General features: G+C 39.3%; 1 protein-coding gene across 4 annotated transcripts in view; it reads left to right on the top strand.

The window, feature by feature from the left end:
* Window positions 1-26209, top strand: part of LRBA (LPS responsive beige-like anchor protein) — a 567920-nt gene that overhangs the window by 179498 nt on the left and 362213 nt on the right. For all 4 annotated transcript variants that reach the window (XM_053251992.1, XM_053251991.1, XM_053251993.1 and 1 more), the window contains exons 35-36: window positions 14665-14729; window positions 24549-24657. In XM_053251992.1, coding sequence (XP_053107967.1) covers window positions 14665-14729; window positions 24549-24657 — 174 coding nt within the window. The remainder of the gene's footprint in view (window positions 1-14664; window positions 14730-24548; window positions 24658-26209) is intronic.

Raw genomic sequence — 26209 nt, 5'->3', positions numbered from 1 at the left:
GTGTTCATCTTTTTTGTTGATCAACTGCTTGGTGAGAGAACAACAGTGAATGCTCCAAATACATGGTTAAGTAAATGAACCTTCCACTAACCTGTTTTTCCTTTCACATAATCAAGAAATTGGGGTTGAGTTGCTTGCCCAGCAGAAGCATTGTTCAATAGAGCTTTGCATCTTTCAGTGAAGTCCGTGTGCTAGAATGTGTTGATGTTTTTCAGGTGAAGCTGTATTAAGTGTTTTAAGTTACATATGTACATGTTTTATAAACAAGCAATATTATTGTCTCGTTAGCTTAATCATACCTATGTCAAGGACAGTTCATTTCCCTAAATGATTGTGTGTGTGAGAGAGAGAGTGTGTGTGTGTGTATAGATAGATAGATAGATATCCACATGTCTATTTCACTGTGTGTACATGGAGTTAAATAATTTATCCAGTTAATTTATAAATTACAATTAATTTATAATTCTATAATATAATTATAATTATGCATAGATAATCTATCCAGTTAAACAATGTTCTGATGTGTGTTTACCCAGTGATAAGATATGCATATGAACAAGTTGGTAGCATGAGTCACTAGTCAGAAATTCTGTACACTCACTCAATCAACTCTAGTGGCTGCAGAAGCCTGAATAATGTTGAACATTGTGCCTCCACTATAGGTATGTTTTTAAAATATGCTGGCTTGGATTAAAAATACTAGCAAGAGACCTCTACTCACAGAAACAGTTTTTCATTTAGTAGAAGGGCAGGCATACGATAAAAATTTATACACTAAAACCTCATTACTCACGGGGGTTCTGTTCGTCACCTGCTACCATGACTAACAAGGCGTTATGTCTAAGGGGAAAGGCGGGGGGTGGGGGAAGGTTCCTGGATTGATTAAAAAGGGCAAGAAACATAAAAAGGTGTGTGTGTGGGGGGGGGGAACACTACTGCACAGTGCTCCATGGGGTCTCCATGTGCCCAGCAATGTCCCCCAAACTGCAAAATCCCCCCCAAACAGCAAAAATAGGGGGGAAATGGGCAAAAACCTGTACCATGTTCTCTAGGGTCTCCTTGTGTCCTCCTTGTGCCCAGCAATGCCCCCAAACAGCGAAATGCCTCCCCAACCATGAAAAATAGCAGCAAAAATGTCAGTTTTTAACAGAAATGGTCCACAAAATAGCTCCTGGTTACATGCTCATTAGGAATGCATACAAAATGGTGGCAGAGAGTGACCTCACGGTCACTTCAGGCCCTCTAGGAACCACAGATACATGGGCTTTAACCCTTTAGTATCCGCAGATAATGAAAGCGCATGTCATTTAGACACACACAGATGAAATCCACAGCTATCGTGGATACACGTATCACCCACAGATACGCGGAAACCTGGATGGTGAGTCCACAAATAGCGAGGTTTCCCTGCATACCACTTTTCAACAAAAGTTCCAAAGCAGTTTACATAGATAAATATAAATAAAATTTATAAATAATAAAATTTAGAATGGCTCCCTGTCCCCAAAGGGCTCCAAATCTAAAAAAGAAACATAAGATAGGGCACCAGCAACAGCCACTGGAGAGATGCTGTACTGGGGATGGATAGGGCCAGTTGCTCTCCCCTTGCTAAATAAAAAGAATCACTACACTTAAAAGGTGCCTACTTGCTCAGCATAACAAAGTAATCGTACATCTAAAGAAATGATTCAATTTTTGTGCAAGCTTTTGCATGATCTTCTTGAAGAGACCTTTTATATTGCTTGTTAGTGTATATACTACAGCCTGTATTTTCCATATTCATCATATTTCTTCAACTGAAATGAAACTCCTGCTACACTGTGGTGCTGTTGAGCAAGAATTTTCCTTTGGTGCTTGTGCAAGAGTTTGGGGAACAGCACTAAGTCGTTGTTGATGTCTGCTCAATTCTTTGGATCCAAGACATCATATACTATGTTGCTTTTGAGAGAGATACATATAGAGAACCATGAATATTTAAAATATGTCCATTCTAACAATACATGTTTTGGAAATATGAAACCTATCATTATGAATTTTGGAAATAAATGAGTACCTCAGTAGCCTTTGCAAAAGTTAGTTGTGAACTGAACTATCCCTTTACATATTGAAATTAAATTCTCATTATAAAGTAATTTGAGGTATTTACTGCACAACAATATAACACCAGTTTATAGGGAGCCTGCTCACGCTGGAGTACACGGAATAGTTAAACAGCAGGGAAGTCTTCTGCTTTTAGTTAAAAACTGCTGTTTCTGTATGGCATATTTACAGCTTATTTAATTCTTAATGTAGTGTGCTGTGGGACTGAGCATGCAAAAAACAGCAGAAACAGCTCTGCTTTCTGTGTCCAAGACTATTACTTGCTGTACAATAATAAAGGCACTATTTTATTGGGTTAGTTGTAATTAACTTCAGCACTATGCATTCATATAAATCATTCTCAATCTGTTTTCTTTACATTTTCATTCCTTCAACTGATTTAACATGGTTGCTTTCAAATGTTTTCTGTAAGGAATACAGTTGTAATTGTAAAAATGGTTTTCTAAAAGCTAATGATTGTAATCATGTATGAATTCGTAATCAGTTTTTTAAAATTAGTATTTTGTGTTAGAGATCTGAGTTTGACTTTCAAAGTTCAACACAGAGTTCTCTATTACCAGCACTGTCTTCCTACAGTTGTTTTTCTAATACCATCTTCAGTATTACTTTGCCTCTTCATTAAGAGTCAAAAAGGCTAGTGATTATGATTAGTTCTTATGATCTAGTCATGATACTTTCAGGCGCTTAGCTAAAACTGGATACACTTTTAAGTATAGAAATATACGGGATAGGTTCAGACATAACGTGACCACAGTTTCTACTAACCATAGTTAAAAGCCTAAACCATGATTTGGGCTTTCAGACATGTAACAGGCAAATGATTTAGTGCTGCTTGTCTGCCCAGAACTCAGCTTCATAGGGTCATAAGTTCACTCTTGTTGCCATGGTACAGAAGCCTCTTGGCAGAGCATTTACTCAACAGTGGTTTATCAATGGTTTGTGAATTCAGACATAAAATTATGTGGGGACCCTCTTATTCCATTGCGGGGCCTTATAAGCACTTTTTTAAAAAAGGAACTTTCGCAATAAAGTTACAACCACAAGCTTAAAATACCATTAAAATTGTTTTTAGTACAAAATTAGAGACTTGGCTCTGGTGTTAAGAGGATCCCCATGTTTTGCAGGCATGCAAGATGTACATGTGTCTGGGCTTAACGCTTTACCTCTGTGATGATTGGTCAAGGAATGTTTGTTGCTACTGGAGATGGCGTGAGGGAAGTGATGGTGGGTGTTCTGCTGAGTAGGGAAACCTGGTTTGAAGGCCAGAGAAGAGAGGCGAGGATCTCAGTGAGCATGAGAGGAGTCAAGGAAAAAGAGGAAGGGAACCCACTTAAGCTGAGGAGGACTGGGGAGGAGAGATAAAGATAGAAAGCAAGCTGGCCAAAGGACCAGTGGAAGGGAAGGGGAGAAACCGAGGCATGAAGAGAGAGAGAAGACAGTAGATCAACCGCCGTAAGGACCAAGGGCAGAGAAGGGGAAGTACTGGGAGAAACCCAGGGAAAGAAAGAAGGAAGAGCCAGTACAAGAAGCAGTGGCAAGGTAAGGCAATCCCCCAGAGAAACCTGGGGACAGGGAGAGGAAATGGCAAAAGGTCCTGTGGAAGAGATGGGACAGGGCTGGACAGAAAGTCGGGAAATCCAGGAGAAGAGGGAAGTGGCTTCTACTGAAGAAGGAGAGCCAGCTGCCAACTTTCTAGTGAAAGGCAGTTCGAGGAGGTGAACTATGCAAATCCTGGGAGATTGCTGGGAATGAGGAAGTAAAACCAGAGAGAGGAGCGATTTCTTGTGTTGCTGGAGGCGCATGTTGGAAAGAGGACAATTGTTTTGGAGCTGCTTGGGTTTTGTTGCAAGGAAATGGAAGGAGAGTGTGCAAGTGGGTCCACTTATGCTGAAAGGGACACCCGACGGATGCCCTTGGCTGGAAAACCCAGCCAGAAACTAGGCTTTATATCTAAGCACAGAAGTCCAATCGGCCTAGATCCCACAGGATGAGTAGCACTGGCATCCTCCAGGGCTACCTTTTTAACCTGGGAAGGAGCTGATCACTCACCCTGCATTTACTGGTAAAATAGAGGTCTTAACAGAGTTTCCTAGCCTAACCTGGTGGTAACAAAGCACTCTCACACCAATGGAAGGGAAGGGGGAACACGGGAGAAAAAGGGAAATTCCTAGGAGTGGAGGGAGGAGAGGAGGGGCTCCCTGTACTACCTGTCTGATTGTAAGGAAGGGGGAGCCCCTGATCCTCAGTGGAGAAAATGGGGTGCAATAGTGAAAAAGCAGAGGATCTCAATCTCCAGAATGAATCTCAGGATAAGTGCAGTTACTGGGCCTGATGGCTGATTATCTTTATAGGAAAGAGAATGCTTTTTGTACTGGAGCTATGTGCTGAATTAGTTCCCCTCTGGGTTAATAGTTACTGGAGGTGACTCCTGGCAGAGAACAATGAGTTTTGAAGTAATTTAGACAGGAAGATGGGATTTCCTTGGGACAGAGGTAGAGTGTTGACTCTAGGAATATTGGCTTTTTGGATATAAAGATTTGAATGATCTGAGAAGCATGACTTGGTGGCACCAGTGCAGAGGTCAGTAGTGCATCATGAGTGAGTGAAGGGGAGTCATGACTGCCTTGTCCTGGGGTCTCAGGAGTGCCAAGCTGCCATAGGGGAAAGCCTTCTTAGGGTTGCAGGCTACTAAAATGGGTAATTGTGACTGCACTCCTCCTTGGCTAGTCACCCTATGCTGCTTTTCACCACAGTAGTAAATACTGTTTAATTCCTGGACCCAGAGAAGATTTAACATAGATTTAACAAATAAATATATTTGTTAGCTGCCCCATATCAAATTGTTCTCTGGGTAGCTCACAACAGAGGATTAAAACATACAACAAAAACACATAACACATTAAATCATAGCAGACAAAAAAGTGAAAAGAAAATACTGTTACAGACACCTGCATATGTTGTTGTTTGGGCTACTTCATATGAAATAAAAGTGACTAAAATCCCACCCACCCTGCTTTTAATCAAACTGTTAATGCTTTAATAGTACTGAATGCTTAAATATCATTATTTTGGTATCCTTCGGATTTTAAGTTGGATTCTGTTATTAGTGTTTGACAAAAGCAGTATACTTAAATGTATTACACTTTAAAAACAACATACTTGGTGCTTATCTGGACACATTCTGTAGTTTTTAAAGTCTTATAAAAATAATTAGCTCCTATATAGTTCTAATGGGAGCCTTGGAAGTTTTAGCCTGGAGCAGTCTCTAATGAACAGGCCTTGCTTTTTTCCCATCTGGGCTCTGAGATTCCCTAAAGACTTGACTTCAGACCTTGGAGGGCAGCAGCTGCCATTTGTCTTGAGGACTGGAGTTGCCAAACAGTTAGGCCATGTCCTAATAGAACACATTTGTACAGATTCTGTACGTAAAGCTTGATAGAGGCTTAATGATGATCATCTGTTGAGAACTTGTAGATGGGTGGAGAGACGAACTTCTAACACCTCTCTTTGAAATCAAACCCTCTATATTGATTAGAGTGAGAATGTGCTTTGACTTCGCTCAGTGCTGTGTTCTGTTCCCAGAGCAGTGTGTGTAGAGTGTTTTACTGGTTTAGCCTTTACATTACAAAAGGATTTTCCTAGAAATATTTACTCAGACTTGAAATGTTGAAATGAATGCCACAAATCAGTGTTGTTCTTGTAATTGATAAAAAAAAATGAAACCTACATACTTCATCAGTGTATAGTTGAATTTTTTAAAAAGCACACCATTTGACAGTGAAATTTCCTGCTAAGTTTACTGCTTTGAATACTTTCACATGAATGCTAAGTAAAGGTTGTTTTTTTAAAAAGACCCTCAGTCTAAACAAATTGCCTTGAACTCAGTTGTGTGCACCCCAGAGCCTTGTACACAGTACTTCCTTGAGCAGGCATTTTGACTGCACCATGAGTGTATCATTGCATGTGCACATTAGTTTTCTCAGTCAATGTGAGGAAAGGATTATTTTTGTGTCAGAGCCAGGCTAGAGTGCTGAGTGCTTGTTCCTGAATCTATACATGGAGGATAAATTATCTAGGCCAGATTCCCTGAGGTCAGTTTCTGAAACTAAAGAAGGGAAAGCTTGTAATTTAGGAGTCAAAAGCCTATTGTGATGACCAGTTTGTCTGGAGGAAGGGACCTGTACATTGAAAGAATACCAGAGGAGTATATAGACACATACACTCTCTCTGGATGGATGGATTAGATTCTTGTAAGAACCTCTAGTACAGGAAGATGAAGTTAGATCATCACTCTGGTCATTACCAAGTCGGAAGGCTATAGGAATTGATGGAATAGCTACAGAAATATGGCAGGCTACAGAAGAAGAATCAGTTAAGGTTCTAACTAATCTGTGCCAGAAAATTTGGAGAACGACACAATGGCCAACAGATTGGAAGAGATCAGTCTACACACTCATACCAAAGAAAGGAGACCTAACAGATTGCACAAACCATAGCACAATATCCTTAATTTCACAGGCTAGCAAAATAATGCTTAGGATCATCCAACGCAGATTAGATCCGTGCATGGAAAGGGAAATGCTGGACGTTCAGACTTGGTTTCAGAAAAGGCTATAGAACAAGAGACATCATTGCTGATGCATGCTGGATAATTGAAGAAGTCAGTATGTGCATTATTGACTACAGAAAAGCCTTTGATTGTGTCGACCATGTCAAGTTGTGGGATATCCTTAGGAAAATGTGTGTCCCAGAACATCTCATTGTTCTCATGAGAAACCTATACTCAGGTTCCAGCTTGGCAAAGATGTAAGACAAGGCTGTATACTTTCTCCTTCTTTATTCAATTTATATGCTGAACATATACTGAGAGAAGCTGGATTGGAAGAAGATGAGCGTGATTTTAAAGTTGGAGGAAGAAACATCAATAACCTGCACTATGCTGATGACACTACTCGATAGCTGAGGATGCGGATGATCTGAAAGCTCTAGTCAAGGCGTCAAGTGAAAAGTCAAGGAGCACAGTGGAAAAAATGGGACAACGACTAAATGTCAAGACGACTAAACTAATGACAACGGGTACAGCAACCAGCTTCAGAATTGATAACAAAGACATTGAAGTGGTGGATAGCTTCTGTCTTTTAGGATTGACCGTCAACAGTAAAGGATCCATCAGTCAAGAAATACGCCGCAGACTGGCACTCGATAGGGTTGCAATGAAGGCCTTGGAAAGGATATTTAGATGCTGTGACGTGTCTATACCTACAAAGATTAGAATTGTTCGAACAATGGTTTTTTCCATGACACTCTATGGATGCATAAGCTGAACTTTGGAGAAGCAAGATAGAAAAAGTATTGACGCTTTTGAACTGCTGGAGAAGACTTTTGAAGATAGCCAGGAAAACAAACAAATGGATCATAGAACAAATCAATCCAGAATTTTCACTTGAGGCACAAATGACCAGGCTCAAACTATCATACTTTTGGACACATTATGCGAAGACCCAGCTCCCTTGAGAAGTCTGTAATGCTGGGGAAAGTTGAAGGAAAGAGAAGAAGAGGACGACAAGTAGCAAGGTGGGTGAACTCGATTATGACAGCAATGAATGCATCACTGAGAGACCTTAAAGGCCAAGATGAAGACAGATCATCCTGGAGAGAATCTATCTATGTGGTTGCTAAGAGTTGACACCGACTTGATCATTCAATCAATCCAACCAATCAATATAGACAAGTTGTGAGCACACTCTTATTCTCTGTTGATGGGACTCAGCATTCCCAGTTCAAGTATGGTGAGTGGGTCTTGCTCCCACCACAGTATTTATCCATGCATACTGTACTTGCTCCAATTGGAGTGAATAGCAGCTATTCACTTATAACATTCATGATCAATGTTATTTTGGTAAAGGCTGTCTGCCCACCTGACAAGATCATCTGAGGGGGCTCTGCTCTGTGTGCCAATGATGAGGGAACCTCGGTTGTCATGTATGCAGTACAAGGCCTTCTTGGTCATTGCCCCCCGGCTTTGGAATGCTCTCCCAGTAGGCATCCACTTTTCAGTCTCCATAATGGCCTTTAGAAAGCAAGTAAAAACATGACTTTTTGCCCAGGCTTTTAGATGAGTGCTGTTTTATTTGTTGTGCTGCTCTGTATGTTTGTTGTTGGTTATGTTTTTAACTTTAATGTATTGGTATTATTTTTAATATTGAAATCTAATATTTTGTATTTTAATTACTTAATATATTTGTATTATGTTAAATATACTGTAAACCATCTTGAGATTATTGTAATGAAAAGTAGCGTGCAACTCTGACAATAAACGAGCATGCTTTTTTTGACTTGTGTCTCAGTAGGGTATAAATTTTTCTCTCTTGACTGTTCCCCTAATTATAGTATGCATAGAACTCATTGGCAGTTACTGAGAACTGAGTCATCCCATATTATCAAATGTTGTCCATCCTATCCAGCGCTTGTACCCAGCCCTTCAATGAGGTAGAAGGAAAGGCTTCTGTCCCATAGATTATCACTTCCTCCTCCTCCCTAGGTTTTTGCTAGCACACAACCAAAAATCAGGAGCACACACAACTTGTGTAGGATGCTTGTATAGAGTTGTCATGTCCCCTGAAATTCCACGTTTCACCCCGATTTTAAGCAGCTCACCCAGATAGCTTAGCCCACCCAGATTCGCCCAGATTTCAGCTTCCTTAAAAATAAAATAATAAAATAATAATAATAATTGAAATGGAAATTGAAATAATTGAAATTGAAAGGCTGTGGCAGAAGACCAAAATAATTCCAGTAGTAATTGGCACCCTAGGCACAATTCCAAAACACCTTGAAGAGCACCTCAACACCATAGGGGCCACAGAAATCACCATCAGCCAATTACAAAAAAAAACTTTACTGGGAACAGCCTATATTATGCGACGATATCTATAACAGCAGCAGCAACAATACTGATAATAAAATTCAGCCATCGTAGGTCCTTGGGAAGAACCCGATGACTGGCTAAAACAAACCAGTCAGTAACACCTGCCTGACTGTGTAAATGATGATGATGATGATAAATAAAAGCTACGTTCTAGCCCTTGCAGAAGTGAAGTTATAGAGAAAAATGTGCTGTCACTATTCTGCACCCAAAAAAATTCAAGCCAGTTTACATCATATGCAAATTAGGCACCTGGATATAGAAAGCCAGCATATGGCAACCCTACACTTGTACTACTGCATTAACAATTATGTGAGCCGCCTTATTGTTTCTTGCAGGGACTGTATCCAAGTAGCTAACCGCATCATACTACACATGAAGCAGTATGTCAGCAGAACAGTTAGGTAGTGCTTCTAAGGCAGGGGTAACAGCAGTATGTACAAGTGCTTTATTATTCATTTAGTAAACAATCTGATTATTTTTCTATTTTGGTGGTGATTACTAATTTGCATTTCTAATCTGTCAATTGACTGAGGCTGTGATTATGCATATATTGTATCTTAGAGTTTGAAGCTAGGATGTAGTCTACCTGGGACTGTGGGTATTCAGGACTCAAAGCCCTCTTCAGATGCAAGATGAAAGGGGGTATGCAGCATTGGTCCCTGAAGTCCACAGGCAATATGATTTCTCTGGAATGACTTGGCCTGGTGTAAATACTAGACTTTTGCCCTTCTCCTGGTCAAAAAAGCAACATCTTCTTTCTACTGCACTGCAGCTTTCAAATGAAGCTCCCAGGAATTTCATTCATTCTTGTGGTGGCAAGTATGAATTGCCCCTGTTTTGCATTTGAATGGGAGATTACATGTAAGCACTGTAAGATATTCCCCTCAGGGGACAGGGCCCCTCTGGGAAGAACATCTGCATGCTTGTATGCAGAATGCTCCAAGTTCCCTCCCTGGCATCTCCAAGATAGTACTGAGAGAGACTCATCCTTGCAACCTTGGGGAAGCTGCTGTCAGTCTGTGTAGACAATACCGAACTAGATGGACCAATGGTCTGACTTAGTATAAGGCAGCTTCCTATGTTCCTAGAACCCACTGTTAGATCTACATTCCTGAACGGTTACCTTGGTCTCAACCTGGCCCATAGAAGTTGCTCTTTTTAATACTTTAAGACTATTTGCATTTTGGCAACTACTTATTACTTTGGTCAATGCTAAAGCATTTACTATAGAGTGCACAGTACATTATGATTGTGTATATTAGGAGTATATTTCTAGATAGTAAACATTTTATAGGCATAGGAAATGGTAGTCAATTAAGTTCAGCTTAGAGCAGGTATGAAATTATTGACTTTGTCGATCTCCTCTTGCAGCCCTTCCTTTTGAAAGTGCTGAAATGTGTTCCGCTGTTATTCAGCTACATTAGTGGTTGGCTTTGAGGCTTTTAACATGTTTTTCAGAAGCACCTTTGGGAGAAGGATAACTAAGATCTTGACATAACAATGCAATCAGCTCCATGAGTGTAATTGCAGTACAGGATATATGTTCTGTGTTGAAACATTGAATTAAACATGAAAGACTATGGCCATTACACCCCCCACGCCCAACTATTAAAGCATGCTTATGGGAACATTCACCTGTGGCTTATAAAAATTTGTTTAGACTAATGTCATCTTTGATAATTGTGTATGATATAGAGAGTTATGCTGGAAGGAACCATGATAAATGCATTTTCTTTTTAGTTTTGGCAACTTCTGTCTTCAATAATTAGGTTATGGAGCACTACAGTGAATGTAATTCAAGGTGAAAACCACTGTTTTCAGATACAAACATGTGTATGATGTCATTTAGATCATTACTGCTTATTGTTTTACCCTCTGAAGTTTTGCCAATATATTGTGAAGGAATGATAAAAGAACAAAAGAGGCATGTTGGAAGAAAAGCATTGTCTAGGTTGCATAAAATAGCTGCTTAATACCCAAATTGGACTCATAAATATATATCCCAAAGTTGTGTGGCAACAAACATACCTAATTAGGATTGATTGCTTTATACAGCAGCAAGATAATGGCAAAACAGTGCGCACGCTCTCTCTCGCACGCGCGCTCATGCTCTCTCTCCCCTCTTTACTTTACTTAGTAGATTCTGTATCTAGTACTAATTTAAGAAAAACTGGTTGAAAATTTGAGGACATGCATAATGGCGCAGTGGGGACATGACTTGATTAGCAAGCCACAGGTTGCTGGATTGAATCCTCACTGGTATGTTATCCAGGCTATGGGAAACACCTATATTGGGCAGCAGCAATATAGGAAAGATGCTGAAAGGCATCATCTCATATTGTGCAGAAGATGGCAATGGTAAACTTCTCCTGTATTCTACCAAAGACAACCACAGGAGTCTGTGGTTGCCAGGAGTTGACACCAACTCAACGGCACACTTTACCTTTACCTAAAGGGACACCATGAGACACATCTGAAATATCCCATTGGAGATGATGTAATAAGAAGAGCCATGCTGGATCAGGCCCAAGGCCCATCCAGTCTAGCATCCAGTTTCCCACAATGGCCCACCAGATGCCTCTGAAAAGCCAACAGGCAAGAGGTGAGGGCATTCTGTCTCTCTTGCTGTTGCTTACCTGCAACTGGTATTTAAAGGCATCTTGCCTCTGAGGCTGGAGGTGGCCTATAGCCAACAGACAAGTAGCCATTGAAAGACCTATCCTCCATGGATTCGTCTAAGCCCCTTTTAAGCCATCCAAGCTAGTGGCCATCATCACATCCCATGGCAGAGAATTTCATAGATTACTAGCCGACCCCGCACAGAGCATCTGTGCAGCGCTTTGTGGCCGGCTGTTTCCCCCTCCCTCTTCCTCCTGCCCCGGTCTCTTCTCTCTTCCCCTTTCCTCCGGCCCCATGGTCTCCAGTCCTCCTCCCCTCCCGTTCCTCCCCCCACCCAGAGCTGCGGCGGGCGGCCAGGAAGGGCCCCGCCGTCGCCGTTTTTCTCCCTCCCGTCCGCCTGCTGCCGCCACAGCTTTGTTTTCCCCCTCGTCCTCCAGCCGCCGCCTTTCTCTCCCACTGCCCGCCACCACCTTTCTTCCCCCCCACCCTCTGCCCACCACAGCTTTTCTCTCCCTCCTCCTCCGCTGGCCAGCCACCACAGGCACTTTCTTCTCCCTCTGCTCCTCAGTCCTCACTTCGGAACTCTCGCAATGTGTCGCGAGAGTTCCACCACCAAATCCTGGGCATGCATGTCCCAAGATCATTAAATATATAGATGTGCTGTGTGAAAAGGTACTTCCTTTGTTGGTTCTAAACTTCATGGCCTTCAGTTTTATGACCCCTGTTCTAGATTTATGAGAAAAGGAGAAAAAATTCTCCCTGTTCACTCTTGCTACTCAATTCATAACTTTATACACCAATATTATGTCTCCCCGTAGTTGCCACTTTTCAAAGCTAAAAAGCCCCAGATGCTGTAGCCTTGCTTCATAAGGAAGGTGCTCCAGGCCTTTGATCATCTTGGTTACCCTCTTGTGAACCTTTTCCAGTTCTACAATGTCCTCTTTAAGATATGATGACCAGAACTGCATGCAGTACTCTAAATGCGGCCATACCATAGATTTGTATAAGGGCATAATATTAGCATTTTTATTTTCAATCCCCTCCCTAATGATCACTAGCATGGAATTTGCCTTTTTCACAACTGCAGTGTACTAAGTTGACACTTTCAACGAGCTGTCCACCATGACCCCAAGATCTCTCTCCTGATCAGTCACTGACAGCTGAGATCCAATCAGTGTATATGTCAAGTTGGGGCTTTTTGCCCTAATATGCATCACTTTACACTTGCTTACATTGAACCGCATTTACCATTTTGTCTCCCACCCACCCGGTTTGCAGCTCTTCACAATCTGTTTTGGATTTAACTACCATAAATAGTTTAGTGTCATCTGTGAATTTGGCCACTTCTCTGCTTTTCCCACTTCTAGATCATTTTTGAACAAGTTAAAGAGCACTGGTCTCAGTACAGATCCCTGAGGGACTCCACTTCCATTGTGAAAACAGTCCATTTATTCCTACCTCTGTTTCCTGTCCTTGAACCGGTTACCAATCCGCACATGAACCTGACCCCTTATCCCATGACTGCTAAGTTTACTCAAGAGCCTTTGATGGGGCTCTTTTTGTCAAAAAAGCCTTTTGGCAATCCAAGGATACTTTGTCAACCAGATCACCTTTATCTACATGCCTGCTTACATGTGTCCCTTACCCATTTTCTAGTATCCCTAGAGTAGCAGTGGTATGTGCCAATAGGATATGAGGGTGACGTCGGAGGTTCTACTTTTTTGTCAATCTAGCCTGCTTTTGTCAAGATTAAGAAAAAATTAGATTGTGGCAACTTGGTAAAACAAAATACTTTGGCTGCTAAAATTAACGTCAGCTTCAAGGATTGTTTTTTGGTATCATTTAGCAAGTTCTAACTTAAAAACAGTGTTGAAAATATTGTGTTAGCATTAAAAGAGGCTTGTGCTTGAGAGGTATCGTGTTCTTGGATCAGAGAGAATTGAGTTCAAAACCCTGCTTGGCCATGCAACTCACTGGGTGGTCTTGGGCAAGTAGGGTTCTATGGATAAAGTGAAATAGCACCATGTAGAGCACCCTGAGCTCCTTGGATGAACTGTAGGATATTATGTGATAATTACCACTATTTTGATGGATAATACCACTGAAATGAATATATGTATGTACTGTTCATTATTATTCAGATTGAATCATTATTCAGTGATTCAGCAGGGAGTATGTGTTTTATAACAGCTGATATCACCAATGGTAATTGAAGCTTAGCATATGACTGAATTTGAAGAATCTGATGGTGATCAGTAAGATGAGAATTTTGGAGAATAGATGTCTGTAAGAGTGTCCAGATGTATCTTATGTGCAATCTTTTGGTTCTTTCTGGTAAGAGCCAAGAATATAGGGCATAATTCTATGGGGGAGGGACTAATACTTTTCTTCCATTTGAGCCGTTCTCACATATTCAACAATACTGATTGCTTATACTAAGCTGGAGCTTTTAAACTGAACTTCTTAATTTGTGTGGATTGGTGTGGTATTGTTTATCAACAGAAGTACCCTGACCACATATGTTGGAATGGCTGGATATATCTGGCCAAGATATCCAGAGCAGGATCTGGACTAGTGTGCTAGTGTAACACTGTTTCACTAACATTGCTTTATCATGGCTCATGAAGAAAGCAGTCTCTGTTCAGACTAGTTCTTGTGTTGCATGGTGTTGCACTTCCTCTAGTGCAACATAGGTTACAAGCTAATTTTTGCACAATACATTACAACATCACTAGTGCAATATGGAGCACTATTGTTGCACATGTTGCACAAACTTGTGTATGTCTCAGTTAACATTTTCCATTGGTGACTGTACAGCTTTGCAGATAAGTGAAAACCGGAGGCACATTTTCTCATTCTGCAAGCGCAATACTAGTCTGACCCCTGTCTCCCAGCCTCTTTTATTGATGCTATGTGTATATGCCCTGAGTGAAATAGCATTGTTTATTTCACAAAAATGTTCATTTTATCAGTATATTTTTTGCTTTTCTTCCATTTTTGTCACTTTTGTCTTCCAGGAATGGCAGAACTCAATACAGAAGAATGCAGGCCTAGCTTTCATTGAACTTGTCAACGAAGGAAGGTAATTTGTTAATTACATAATTTAATTCCCTGCCCTAGGTTTTATTACAGTCATGACTTGCAACAAGAAAATTCAGATGCATTTCTCTACTTTGCTACCTTATAATGCATTTAATTTGTATTCCTTTAAAATTATGACACATTCTTTTGGGTAGCTAATCCTATGGATATGAGAGAGTTGCTGTAGTCTTCTGGTGGGTCAGTATTCTGCTGCACACCTAAGTTGCATTTTATCTTACCTGTGGTTCTTTTGTACAGGCCTGGATCTAAAGAACTATGAGAGGAAGTTTAAAATGTATTAGTACTGTTCCATGAACTTTTGCACAAGTACTATCAGAAGATTTCTCAGTGTCACAATGCATCTGTGGGTGTATTATGATGTGAAAAAATGATGAATAAGGAAGATAGTCTGTGGTATATAAAGTCTAGTAAGCTTTAAAAAGTTTTTGAAAAGAGCTTTGGCAAATGGAAGAATCTGTCTAGAATTGAGTTAACTTTTCTCATTCAATATTCTTCCACACCCACAAGGGCTATTTCTGGTCTAGCTTTCTGCTAGCAGAGGGGAACCTTTGGATCCAAGCTAGTGTGTTTATGGCAGATGTGTACAAGTTGTGAGCCATTAAACTGAATGTAACTTAATATAGGATGTCCCACAAGGGGATCAATGATCTCATGTTTGTGTTGCTTCCCTGGTGGTTTGTCAACTAAGTGCAGACACAATACATGGGTGGTTGATGGATTACAAGTTTTATATGGCTTCTCTGCTTTCTCAGATTAGTGATGCAAAGATCTAATTTTTTTTAAAAAAGCATTTACAGATTGAAAATTTGTGTTTTGCATACACAGGCTCTTTTTTTTAAAAAGCCTTCTCAAATGCATGTTGGTTATGAGTAACACTACATAACTTCCAGCTGTTCAGTGTCTGGAATGAAATGGAATGGAAATTCACCACTTAGAAATGAACAGCGCTATCTTTCCCCAAACACACACACACAAACACACACATGATTTTATAACTACTATGCAAAATAATTCAAGGTATCAACACTTCTCTCAACTAGAGCAGTATAAATACTTGTTAAACTATATTCGAATCTTAGAACATAATTCTACAGAACTGTTAAAGTACATGGATTAAAACACACTTTACACTTTTGAGTGTGGTTCAGTGGATTCAGTGATCTATCAATAGGCGTTCAAGATCTTTTATAGAAAATGACAGAGGTGGTGTCGGAGCCATGAACTTTGACATGCACTGGCATTCAGTAGAGTTATAAATACATGAGTTAATTAATTAAAAACATCTAAAGATCACACAGTAAAATCACTATACAAAATAAATAAAGCACATGTTTGGTAGAAAAAGAATCAACTTTTTGGCCTCAGACAGTAGCAGAGAGAGTGATTGTCTATAACGTGAATTTTTAAATTAATGCTAAGAGGCAATGAGCTTTAGATCCAGAGTCTTAAAGTTTGAGTGGAGAGGTTAGCTGCTCCTTCCTACTTACTGATTACCACTCCCAACAATCCTCTCCCAATGACAATTTTGATAATCTTCAAAGCAAACCCCATTGAAGCCATTGTACAAATGTAGTGTCATCTCTCCAAAACAAATCTTGTATAAAGACATATTATGCATTATATAGAAAGTCTGTACACAGCTGAAAGATTATGGGACAGTAAATTTATATAAAGATCAGCCTATTCTGCAGAGCTCAGTGGGTTTGATTCCAGAAACATTTCTAAAAAGCAGCATTAAGAATTATATGGAGGGGGAAACTCAGTTACAGCAAGTGTACCTTATACCACCAGTAATGGGGACAATGATAAGGTTAAAGAATCATCTTGGTGCCACCATAGGTCACTAGGGTCAATATGTAATGTTCTGTCTAAAAAGATAACACAATCATGGGATGCATGAAGAGAAATAACTTTAAAAGCTTTAACTTGGAAGTTCTTGATAAGCTTCAAAAACTTGCTGCACAATCTTATGCATGCTTACTTGGAAGTAAGTCCCATTGTATTCAACAGGGCTAATTCCTAAGCTAATGTGCATACAATTACAGCTTAACTACATGTTAGAAGAACAAATAATGGCACTGATAACAGAAGATTTCTTTAAGCAAGAAGATGCAAAAGCACTTCAGGGAACTGAAGTTCCACTGTGATACTCTGCTGAAAGTTATGTTTAACTTATTTTGAGAACCTTTAATATGCACTTGGAATTTTCAGATTTAAGGATATTAACAAAAGTTGCAGATTATGCCCAATGAAGCTAGTTCTCACTTTCTAAAATGAGAACTCTGGAGTTTGAGGTTGACTGAAACTGGAAGCTATACCCTCTGAACTAGAAACCCTTTCCTATCCTAATTTCAGATGTGTTTGAGATTAAGTACTTTGCACAAATTCCATGGATGAACCGTGGTTCAAATTAATCCCTTGAGATAGTGAAATTGAAGACATAGCCCATTACACTTTATCCTGCAATTTCTATACAGCCATGAAGTTCAAAGACATTAACCCCCCTTGGTTTTACAAATGCTTCCTTAGAGGTAAAGCAGAAAAGTTGGTTTTCATTATCAATGGGAATCTTCATGTAGATTATTCAGACAACTGAATTTGCGTAAGTAGCAACCAGTATTAGAGAGTACAGGGCTAATATATCTGATAAGAAAATTCTCTTTCCTTCCCATTACTCAAAGTTTGGCAAAAACATTTCTGTGTTTGAATCAAATTCAGTTTAGATGTGCTTTTAATATTTATGCACTTGTGGTCATGGGAGTTTAATGCCTTATGTCTCTATGTATTTGTGCTTCTTCGTAATACTTACCTACTCAGTTTTTAACAATAATTATACAATAGTTGATTAGGCATCTACCGTGTAAATTTAGATTTGGTCTATAATACTTAATCTATAATTGATAATCTTAATCTTAATCTATAATACAATTTTTATATTTCCAGTATAAGCCTCCTAAAAGTGATATATAAAATTATTCCTTATATATAATATCAGTGTTGCATAGTGTACATTTTAAGTTTTAGAAGTCTAATATGCTACATTTTAATCATATAATATTACTCGTAATTCCTGGTTGTACTAAAGTAACGAGTAATTTAGGTTATACATTTGTTAGGCTAAGAAACCACATAGTGCCTATAGTGAGCTAAAAAGCCCCCAAACCTTGAAAAGAACTATGAAGTTAAAGAACACAATTTCTTTAATTCCAGATGAATAGTTGTGGTGGTATTAATTGAATTAATAATAACAATAACAATAACAATAATAAATAATGCATCCTGTACCGAACAGTAAATTTAGAGTGGGGAAGGAAGGCAAAGGGGAATGGGCAAGGAACAAATTTGGCATACTGAGAAGATGATAATTTTATTAAGATAGTTATTGCAATTTTAATTCACCTTTTGTCTTTTAATCCCAAGGCAGTATATGAAAAATTAAACATAAAAGCAACATTAAAACAGTAAAAAACTAAATTACAGCTAAAATAGATACAACAGATGATAAGATAAGTACAACAGTGGCTAAAATGTTAGTTCAAAAATCCTGTCATGGTTTAAAGGAAGAGTACACTTTATAAGCCACACCGTCCCACCCATTGGTCAGAGGAGTTCTGGATAGCTCCTTTCTTCCCCTGGGGGCATATGTCAAGTCTACCTGAAAGGTAATGCCCACTCTTCACCCCATTTGCCACAGCCCTGCTCTCACCTTGCTTACTGTTAAGGCTAATCAAGGGAGAAGACCAACCCCAGAGAAACAAGCACATGCCCACTCAATACAAGGTTTATTCTAACCTTGGTTTCCTACTGCATAAGTGGCAGGTGCAGTCCACCACCATCCACAAATATCCCCTTACTCTAGAATCTTCTAACAGGAAGGAAGGAAGGAAGATGGAAGGAAATATCTTTTGAAGATATTTGAGAAAGCCCTAGGACTTGCAGTTTTTAAAATCAAATTGTTCCCCTTTTACTTAATATGTTGTCTTCCCCCCCCTTTTGCTATAACAAACCAAGTTCAAAATAACCTTTTAAAATTGTGCCCTTAACACTTGAGCAACTGATCAAAAGTTGCTTTAAAATGTACAAATGAGAGAAAAGTGGAGTGAAGCTTCTTCAGCTTCAACTTTTGGAAAGCACCAAGGGCGTAACTATAATAGGGCAAGGGTACACAGTTGTCTGGGGGCCCATTGCCTTGGGCGGCCCCCCGGAGGCAAGTCACATGACTGACTCCCTTAGCCGTGCACCCGCCAGGGCTTCCTTCAGGTGTATTTATCCTCCGAAATTGATGTGAGTGTTAAGACCTGGAGCTACCAGAACAGCATGTCTTTCTCTGGTACCATTAAATGACTTGCATCATCAACAATTTACAAAACCTTAAAAAAAATAATTTAGGATCATGATCTATTGTGGTACAATGGTTATCTATATCTATACATTTACTATGCTTTTTGTTACCACTATTCAGCCTCATTTAAGATTTCTTTACTTCATGAGCTGAGCTTCAGTGAGGGGGGGCATTTTAAAATCTTGACTCTGGGCCCACTCCAACCTTGCTACGCTCCTGGAAAGCACAGTATAGAATCTTCTTCTGCATTTCAATACAATCAAGTTAAAAAACAGAGCACCTTTTTCAAGACCACCAAATTGTTCTGTATAATAAATCTTCCTATTATTATAGCCTGCATGTAATAGAGAACTGTGTTCGTAAATGAACAAGTTTGTTTAATGCCTTGGGTTCATAATAGGAATTGTTTTAAGAACATGTTAGATAAAACCACAATACATAACTGAGAGGAACATCACACTGCGCTAAGGATGTGTTGAAAATAAAAAATGATATATTGGAATGTGCTGAAAGGAAGGGAGGCAATTTAGTGTTTTCAAGATGAGACAGTGATTTTGCATCCCCCCCGCAAATGTTCATTTGCAAAGCAAAGAATATTTTTAGATGTTTGGCTTTTATTGCATTGAGTTCTGTTTGATCACCTCTATATGCATTTAAATATCACGTTTGTGCAAATTGAGAACATGTGTGTTCGTAATTCATTTAAACAAAAAAAAAATCATGGTGGTTTGTTGATGACTAAAGATCTTGGTTTTCAACTAATGCAAGCGCCACTCACTTTAATGAGGCCTGTAAATTGCTTTAAAGATCAGACTATAGTATTAAGTTTTTTTGAGGGCATGTGAAGAATTTTAAAGGGATATGTTTTTGTCTATTGGGAAAAGAGTTGATTCCTTGGTTGTTTTGAAATGAAAACCAAGGAGAAGCCAGTTTGACTTAAGTATTATCTACAGGGACGTAGCAAGGTTGGAGTGGGCCTAGAGACAAGATTTTAAAATGGGCCCCTTGCTGATATACACACACAAACTCACTTCACAATATATAGTGCACTCACATTCACATCCCCATTATGAATGTGGTGAATACTTATATAGTTATATTTATAACTATATAGTTATATTTATAACTATATCATTATAAATATGATATAGTTATAAATATAACTATAGTTATATAGTTAATTGTCAGAACTATGATCTCAGGCAGGGCCAGACTGGGGGCACTGGAAGGCGGTGGAATGTATGTGGGGAGGGCGCCAGGTTTTGAGCAGAATTGGTGGGTTTCACCATACTTTTTTGGTTTCATTTAATAATTATTTTTTCCTGCTAACTTTTGATATCTGACCTCTGTTTTCTGTTACTTATAGGTTACTATAAATACTTCAAATGAAGTGTCACGTATCTATTAAGAAAGCACAATTCTATACTAATAAAATAGTTTGGATATATGTGTCCTATGTAGCCCAGTTCCTGCAGGATAGCTAGAAGATAGTTAAGTTCCACCAATTTCTACAAGATGCCTTCCCTCCCACCAGTGTTCCCTCTAATTCTTACCAACAGTGAGCAGAAAGAGTTTTGTTCTGGGCAGCACTATCAAGGCAGTGTGTGCATATCACTTTCTCTCACACACACGTAAATAATGTGCCACGGACAGTGTGGCACACAAAAACATTTAATCTCACCCCCAGCCCCCCACCTCTGGCTCTGACTTTACAAGAAGTAAGATCTCAGGACAAAACACTGCACAGGACTCAAAGTTGCTTAAAAGCTATACTGGCTGACTAGGAGGTCCTTCCACTGAGAACAGTTAACTGAGAACAATGAGAATTACACTTAATTTAAGGTAATTAAAAATAGTTAAATGTCTGAGCTGCTGGTTTTGTGTGTTGGGATGGAGTATCTACCAGTTCTGAATTTTATAAGCCCTTCAATGTCCTGGTAGGTATGGGGAAGTAGGAATTGTGGAGTAGGGGAGACCAAGCCACAAACTCACACTTACAGCTACCACTACAGCGAACATTTATATACAATTTTTCTGTCAACATTCTCAAAGTGGTTTACATAGAAAAACAAATAGATAAATAGATTGTTCTCTGTCTCCAAAGGGCTCACACTCTGAAAAGATACATGTGGTAGATACCAGCAACAGCCACTGGACAGATGCTTTCCCTGTGCTAAATATATAGAGAATCACAACTTTAAAAGATGCTTCTTGCTTAGTTAGCGGGAACTCTTAGAATTTATATATACAGGATTTTGTATGATATTGGATGTCAGTCTCATAAAAACTTAGAAGAAAGAAATGGAGGAAGCCTGCAGTTAAAAAACAAGCAAACTTATTTACCTGAATCTAAAACTAGTTTTCCCCCAAGTCCTCTGCTGTTAGAAATTGGGGGATTGTCTTTTTAGAATCATCTTCTATATGAATAAATACGACAATGTGATTTTTTGTGGGGAAGGTGTTTGCAGATTTCTACATACATAAAGTAGGAAGGGGAGGGGACACTCTCCTCTCAGAGGGCTGTGGTGAGAGTAGAGAAAATAGTCTCTCCATTGGGAATGACAAACTCTCTTCCAAACAAATCTAGTTCACAGGGGCGGATCCAGCAGGAAATTACAGGGGGTGCAACAAGAATTCCCCCCATATAAATATTGGGGCTTGGATTTTCTCTCTCTTGCAAATGCACTATGCCAGGGGGTGTCAAACTAAAATTTGGTGGTGGGCCAGATTAGATTCTGATGCACCTCTGGTGAGCCACACATAGCCTTGCGCTGACCTCAAATCACCTATCTTCCTTCTCCTCTCTGCTCTTTCTCTCATTCCTTTTCTCCCCCACCTTTAAATTAGCTGAATTCACTACTTTTTACACTAAAATACACTCAGGGAAAGATTGATTTTTATTTTTTAAAGAAGAAATTCTGAACCTACCTGCTAATACCAGCTTTTGCAAGGAAAATCCTACCACTCTTCCTCTCTCTCTTACAAAGGTGTTGCTAGGTACTTAAAAGATCCAGGGCTTGAGCCCACAGCCTCCCCACAATTTGATAATGAAACCCTTTCATGCTCTCTTAAAGGTATTCAACACTCTCCTCCCCACTAGTTTCATTCACAGCTAAAAATGAATCTCTTTTTTCTCCTGCATCAGATTTCTCCTGTATCCTACGCACACAGCTGAGAACCAGTGTGGTGTAGTGATTAGAATGTCAAGACGGATTGGGAGAACGTGTCCCCCATTCAACAACAACAACAACAAATATTTATATACCACTTTTCAACAAAAGTTTCCAAAGCGATTTACATAGAGAAATAATAAGTAAATAAGATGGCTCCCTATCCCCAAAGGACTCACAATCTAAAAAGAAACATAAGACAGACACCAGCAACAGTCACCGGAGGTACTATAGCTGAGACAATCTCTCCCCTCCAAACATGCCTCACAGAATTGTTGTGAGGATAAAAGTGGGGAGGAAGAACATGTACACTACCCTGACATCTTTGGAGGAAGAACAGGATGTGTGTCGTGTATGTGTGTGTGTGTGTGTGCGAGCACACACACACACACACGACTTTTAGCCACATGCACTCCAATCCTAAGCATGTACTCAGAAGCACATTCAAGATGCTTTTTTACACCAATCACAGCAGCATGCAATTCAGTTTTATCTTTTATTTAGTACATTTCATTTAAGCAAGAAAATCATATGCAAAAAAACCATATGCAACTATAGTGTATGTCTGTATACTACAGTATATATGCAATGTATAGTGTGTCTATACACTATAGAAAGAAAAGCCACCATTTTGATTTCAAATAGAACAGCAGAATGTCATATATGGAGTTACCCCAATTTTGCAGAATGTAAAGACAATCAATCATTTCATGTGCAATTTAAAAACGAATTTCTTGTGAACTGATTTGCAAAGCACTATGTTGAAGCAAGTGTACAAAAATAGACTTTTGATGGGGCAGCATGCTACAAGCACAAAGCAAAATAAAAAAAAATAGTAATGTTTAAAAGGGGAAATATGTTAAGAGAACCATTTCTCCATATTTTGCTATTTAAGCTATTGTGAGAACTCTGTTGCTAAAAAAGCAGCATATAAATATTGTTAATAAGGGCGGGGGAGGAGAAAGCAACACATAGAGCAACCATGTTAGAGCTATAAGCAGTGTAACTTCAGGTTTTTCTTACAAGTTTGCACTAGAATAGTTTTGACATACTTTGAAAATGTTTTGGTTTTTTTAAAGTTTAAGAATTATTTCTCTCACACACACACCGGATGGACTTCTCTCACATGTACAACACACACACGGTTAATAAGGTGGAGGGAGAGAGCAAGCAACATGGTAGATTGACTAAGGGGAACAAATCACACACAAACAAAACAAACAGCAAAGGGTTGATTTTTACAAAATATCTTACTTTCCTTCTTGGAGGGAGACCAGCAGCCCAACAGTTCTGCAGTTACATACAAATTCCAAGCGGGGGAGAAACACAAGACTCCAGGAGAACCACCAGGGCTGGGAGAAAAGTTAACCCCCCCCTTTTTTTAACTGTCTGCTACTGCCGATCTCCAAGAGACTCAACATTAATTCATAGGGGGTGCAAAATGGGCGGGCAGGGAGTCATGTGACATGCCTCTGGGGGGTCCTTTGAGGCAGTGGGCCCCAAGACAACTGTCTCCCCATGCCCAATGGTAGTTACACCCCTGATTATGTAGGAAACACACAGTACTGGTGTAAGTAAAGTAAAGCTGTGCAAGGAAACCATAGTGGTGTATAAAACAGATTGCATGCCTATATTTCCATGTCTTTACACACTTGCATTCTTGGAAGAAAAATGAATAATTGGCTATGGGATCAGTTTTATTTATTGGTTATATCTATTAACTCTGCTGGTTTGATTGATTGGTTAAGTGCCATCAAGTTGTTGTCGACTTCTAGCGACCACATAGATAGATTCTCTCCAGGGTGATCTGTCTTCAACTTGGCCTTTAAGGTCTGTCAGTGGTCCATTCATTGCTGTCATAATAGAGTCTCTGTTTACATACAGCCAAATTCAGCTTGCTGCTTACATAGCTGATAATTAGTTTATTAGGAACTATTTTGGTGACATTGGTGTATTTTAACTTTGGATGCTGTGAGTCATCTGGTGGTAGGGGGATCGATGAACAGGTCTGATACAAAGTGATCTCTTTTCCATGGTAATCACCATTCATTTAAATGGAGAAATTCAGTGTTAACTTGTAAATAAATATGTATGAATCAGCACTCTCCCTTGAAATGAATGGGTAAGGCCTTGCAGCTGTGGGAGCACCATTCTTGCACCTGAAACCAAGTGTTGCATTCCTGGAAAACATTGCTAAATCATTGTATTTAATCGAAAAATGTTTTGAGATCCTAATTCTTGGAATATGCTACCCACTGAGTTGTCTTTAAATACTTTGTATTTACAGATTGCTGAGCCAAACAATGAAAGATCATCTAGTGAGAGTAGCAAATGAAGCAGAATTTATCTTGAGTAGACAGAGAGCTGAAGATATTCACAGACATGCTGAATTTGAGGTAAGCTCAAAATGCTGAAATTATGTTGGGTCACTATTGAGTTCTTTCGAATCTGAAAGACAAGATACCAGAGCTATGCCATAAATATTGCTTAGTATTTTTCTTTCCTTAATAAAAATGTGAAGTGCTTTAAATTCACTCTTTGTAATCCTGTCCACACTGACTTGCAGCGAGCATGGGTAAATTTTTCAGCATCTATTATTTTGTTTTACTTGTGTTCATAATTTCATTCTTGTTTCAGAGAGAACATAGGCCTGAGAATTCTGAATATCTACAGTATACTTGTACTTGGTGTATTAAAATTGGTTATAAACCTACCATTTTAAACACTTGGTTTGGAATGTATTTATTGCTGCTTCTTTTAAATATGAGTAGCATATCTTGCAAAACACATATGCTAGTCCCTTGAAAATTAACATACATAATTTGCAAGTGGATTAATCCAGTATAACATTTGTAATATATAAATACTTTCAGTTAAGTATCTTGCATGGTTGAGTATAGCACCCTTTAAAAATTGATACCCTTGTTTTATTGAAAGAATGAAATATTCCCTTGGTAATCGCACTTTCCCCTTACAAATAGATTAAAGAGACTGAGTTCCAGGAGTAAATATTCTTAAAATATTCCCTTAGTTCCAAACCACACATTATGTTCCTAACATGATTGCATTGGCATGCTTGATTTTTCTGCAGTAAATTAGTCATGGGTGAGCAGCTGATCCAGATAAGGATTGTGGCACTGAAGGAAGGAAACTTCCACCTTTTGCTTCTGCCATGGTCTTGATCTGGATCATCGCCCACTGCCTGCAGTTGCTATCTGCATTTGGAGGGAAGCTGCCTTTGATGCCAAATCCAACAGCCATGAGGGCAGCCACCTGTATTGGGACTATAGCAGGAAAAAACAACCTTTAAAGTATCCATCTTCCTATTTAAAGGTTCTGATCCAGTCTGGTTGCATCTGGCTGAAAAAAAATAAAGTATGCTAAGGCCCAATTACACTGTAAACCGATCATGTCATAACTTTCCAAATCGTTAATTTGATCAAAGGTGAATACTAATTCAGGGCACAGTGTTAGTCTGATGCATTCTAATGCCACACAACTGCTAATGTGTGCATTAAATTATTTTCCTCTGTATATACCACATTATCCTGTTTAACATAGCATTGTGAATGGATTGTGAACTGTAATCTTACTATTGTCTATATATATAATTCTCCAAGTCGTACCCATGGCTAATCCCGTGTGTGGCAGCTCTCGCGATAGTTCACAAGCAGAAGCACAGTGATTGGGCAGTGGAGATTCCATATGCAGATAGGGAGAAGGAGCCTGTGATGGTTAAGGTTAGTTGTAATGCAGCTGTTACTGGTCGGAAGATGTTCCTGATTGTAGAAGAGAGGATATCTGTCTGTCTATCTATCTATCTATCTATCTATCTATCTATCTATCTATCTATCTATCTATCTAAAAGGAGGAGTGGGCAGGGGTCTGCAAAGAGAGGGGTTGTGAGGGAGGAAAGAGCCCCTTTAGGAGAAGGAGGCTGCTTTTGTG

This window comes from Hemicordylus capensis, chromosome 5 (genome assembly GCF_027244095.1).
Source record: "Hemicordylus capensis ecotype Gifberg chromosome 5, rHemCap1.1.pri, whole genome shotgun sequence".
NCBI classification, from domain to species: domain Eukaryota; kingdom Metazoa; phylum Chordata; class Lepidosauria; order Squamata; family Cordylidae; genus Hemicordylus; species Hemicordylus capensis.
Note: the sequence above shows the minus strand (reverse complement) of the source record. Positions and strands in the feature narration are given on the sequence as shown.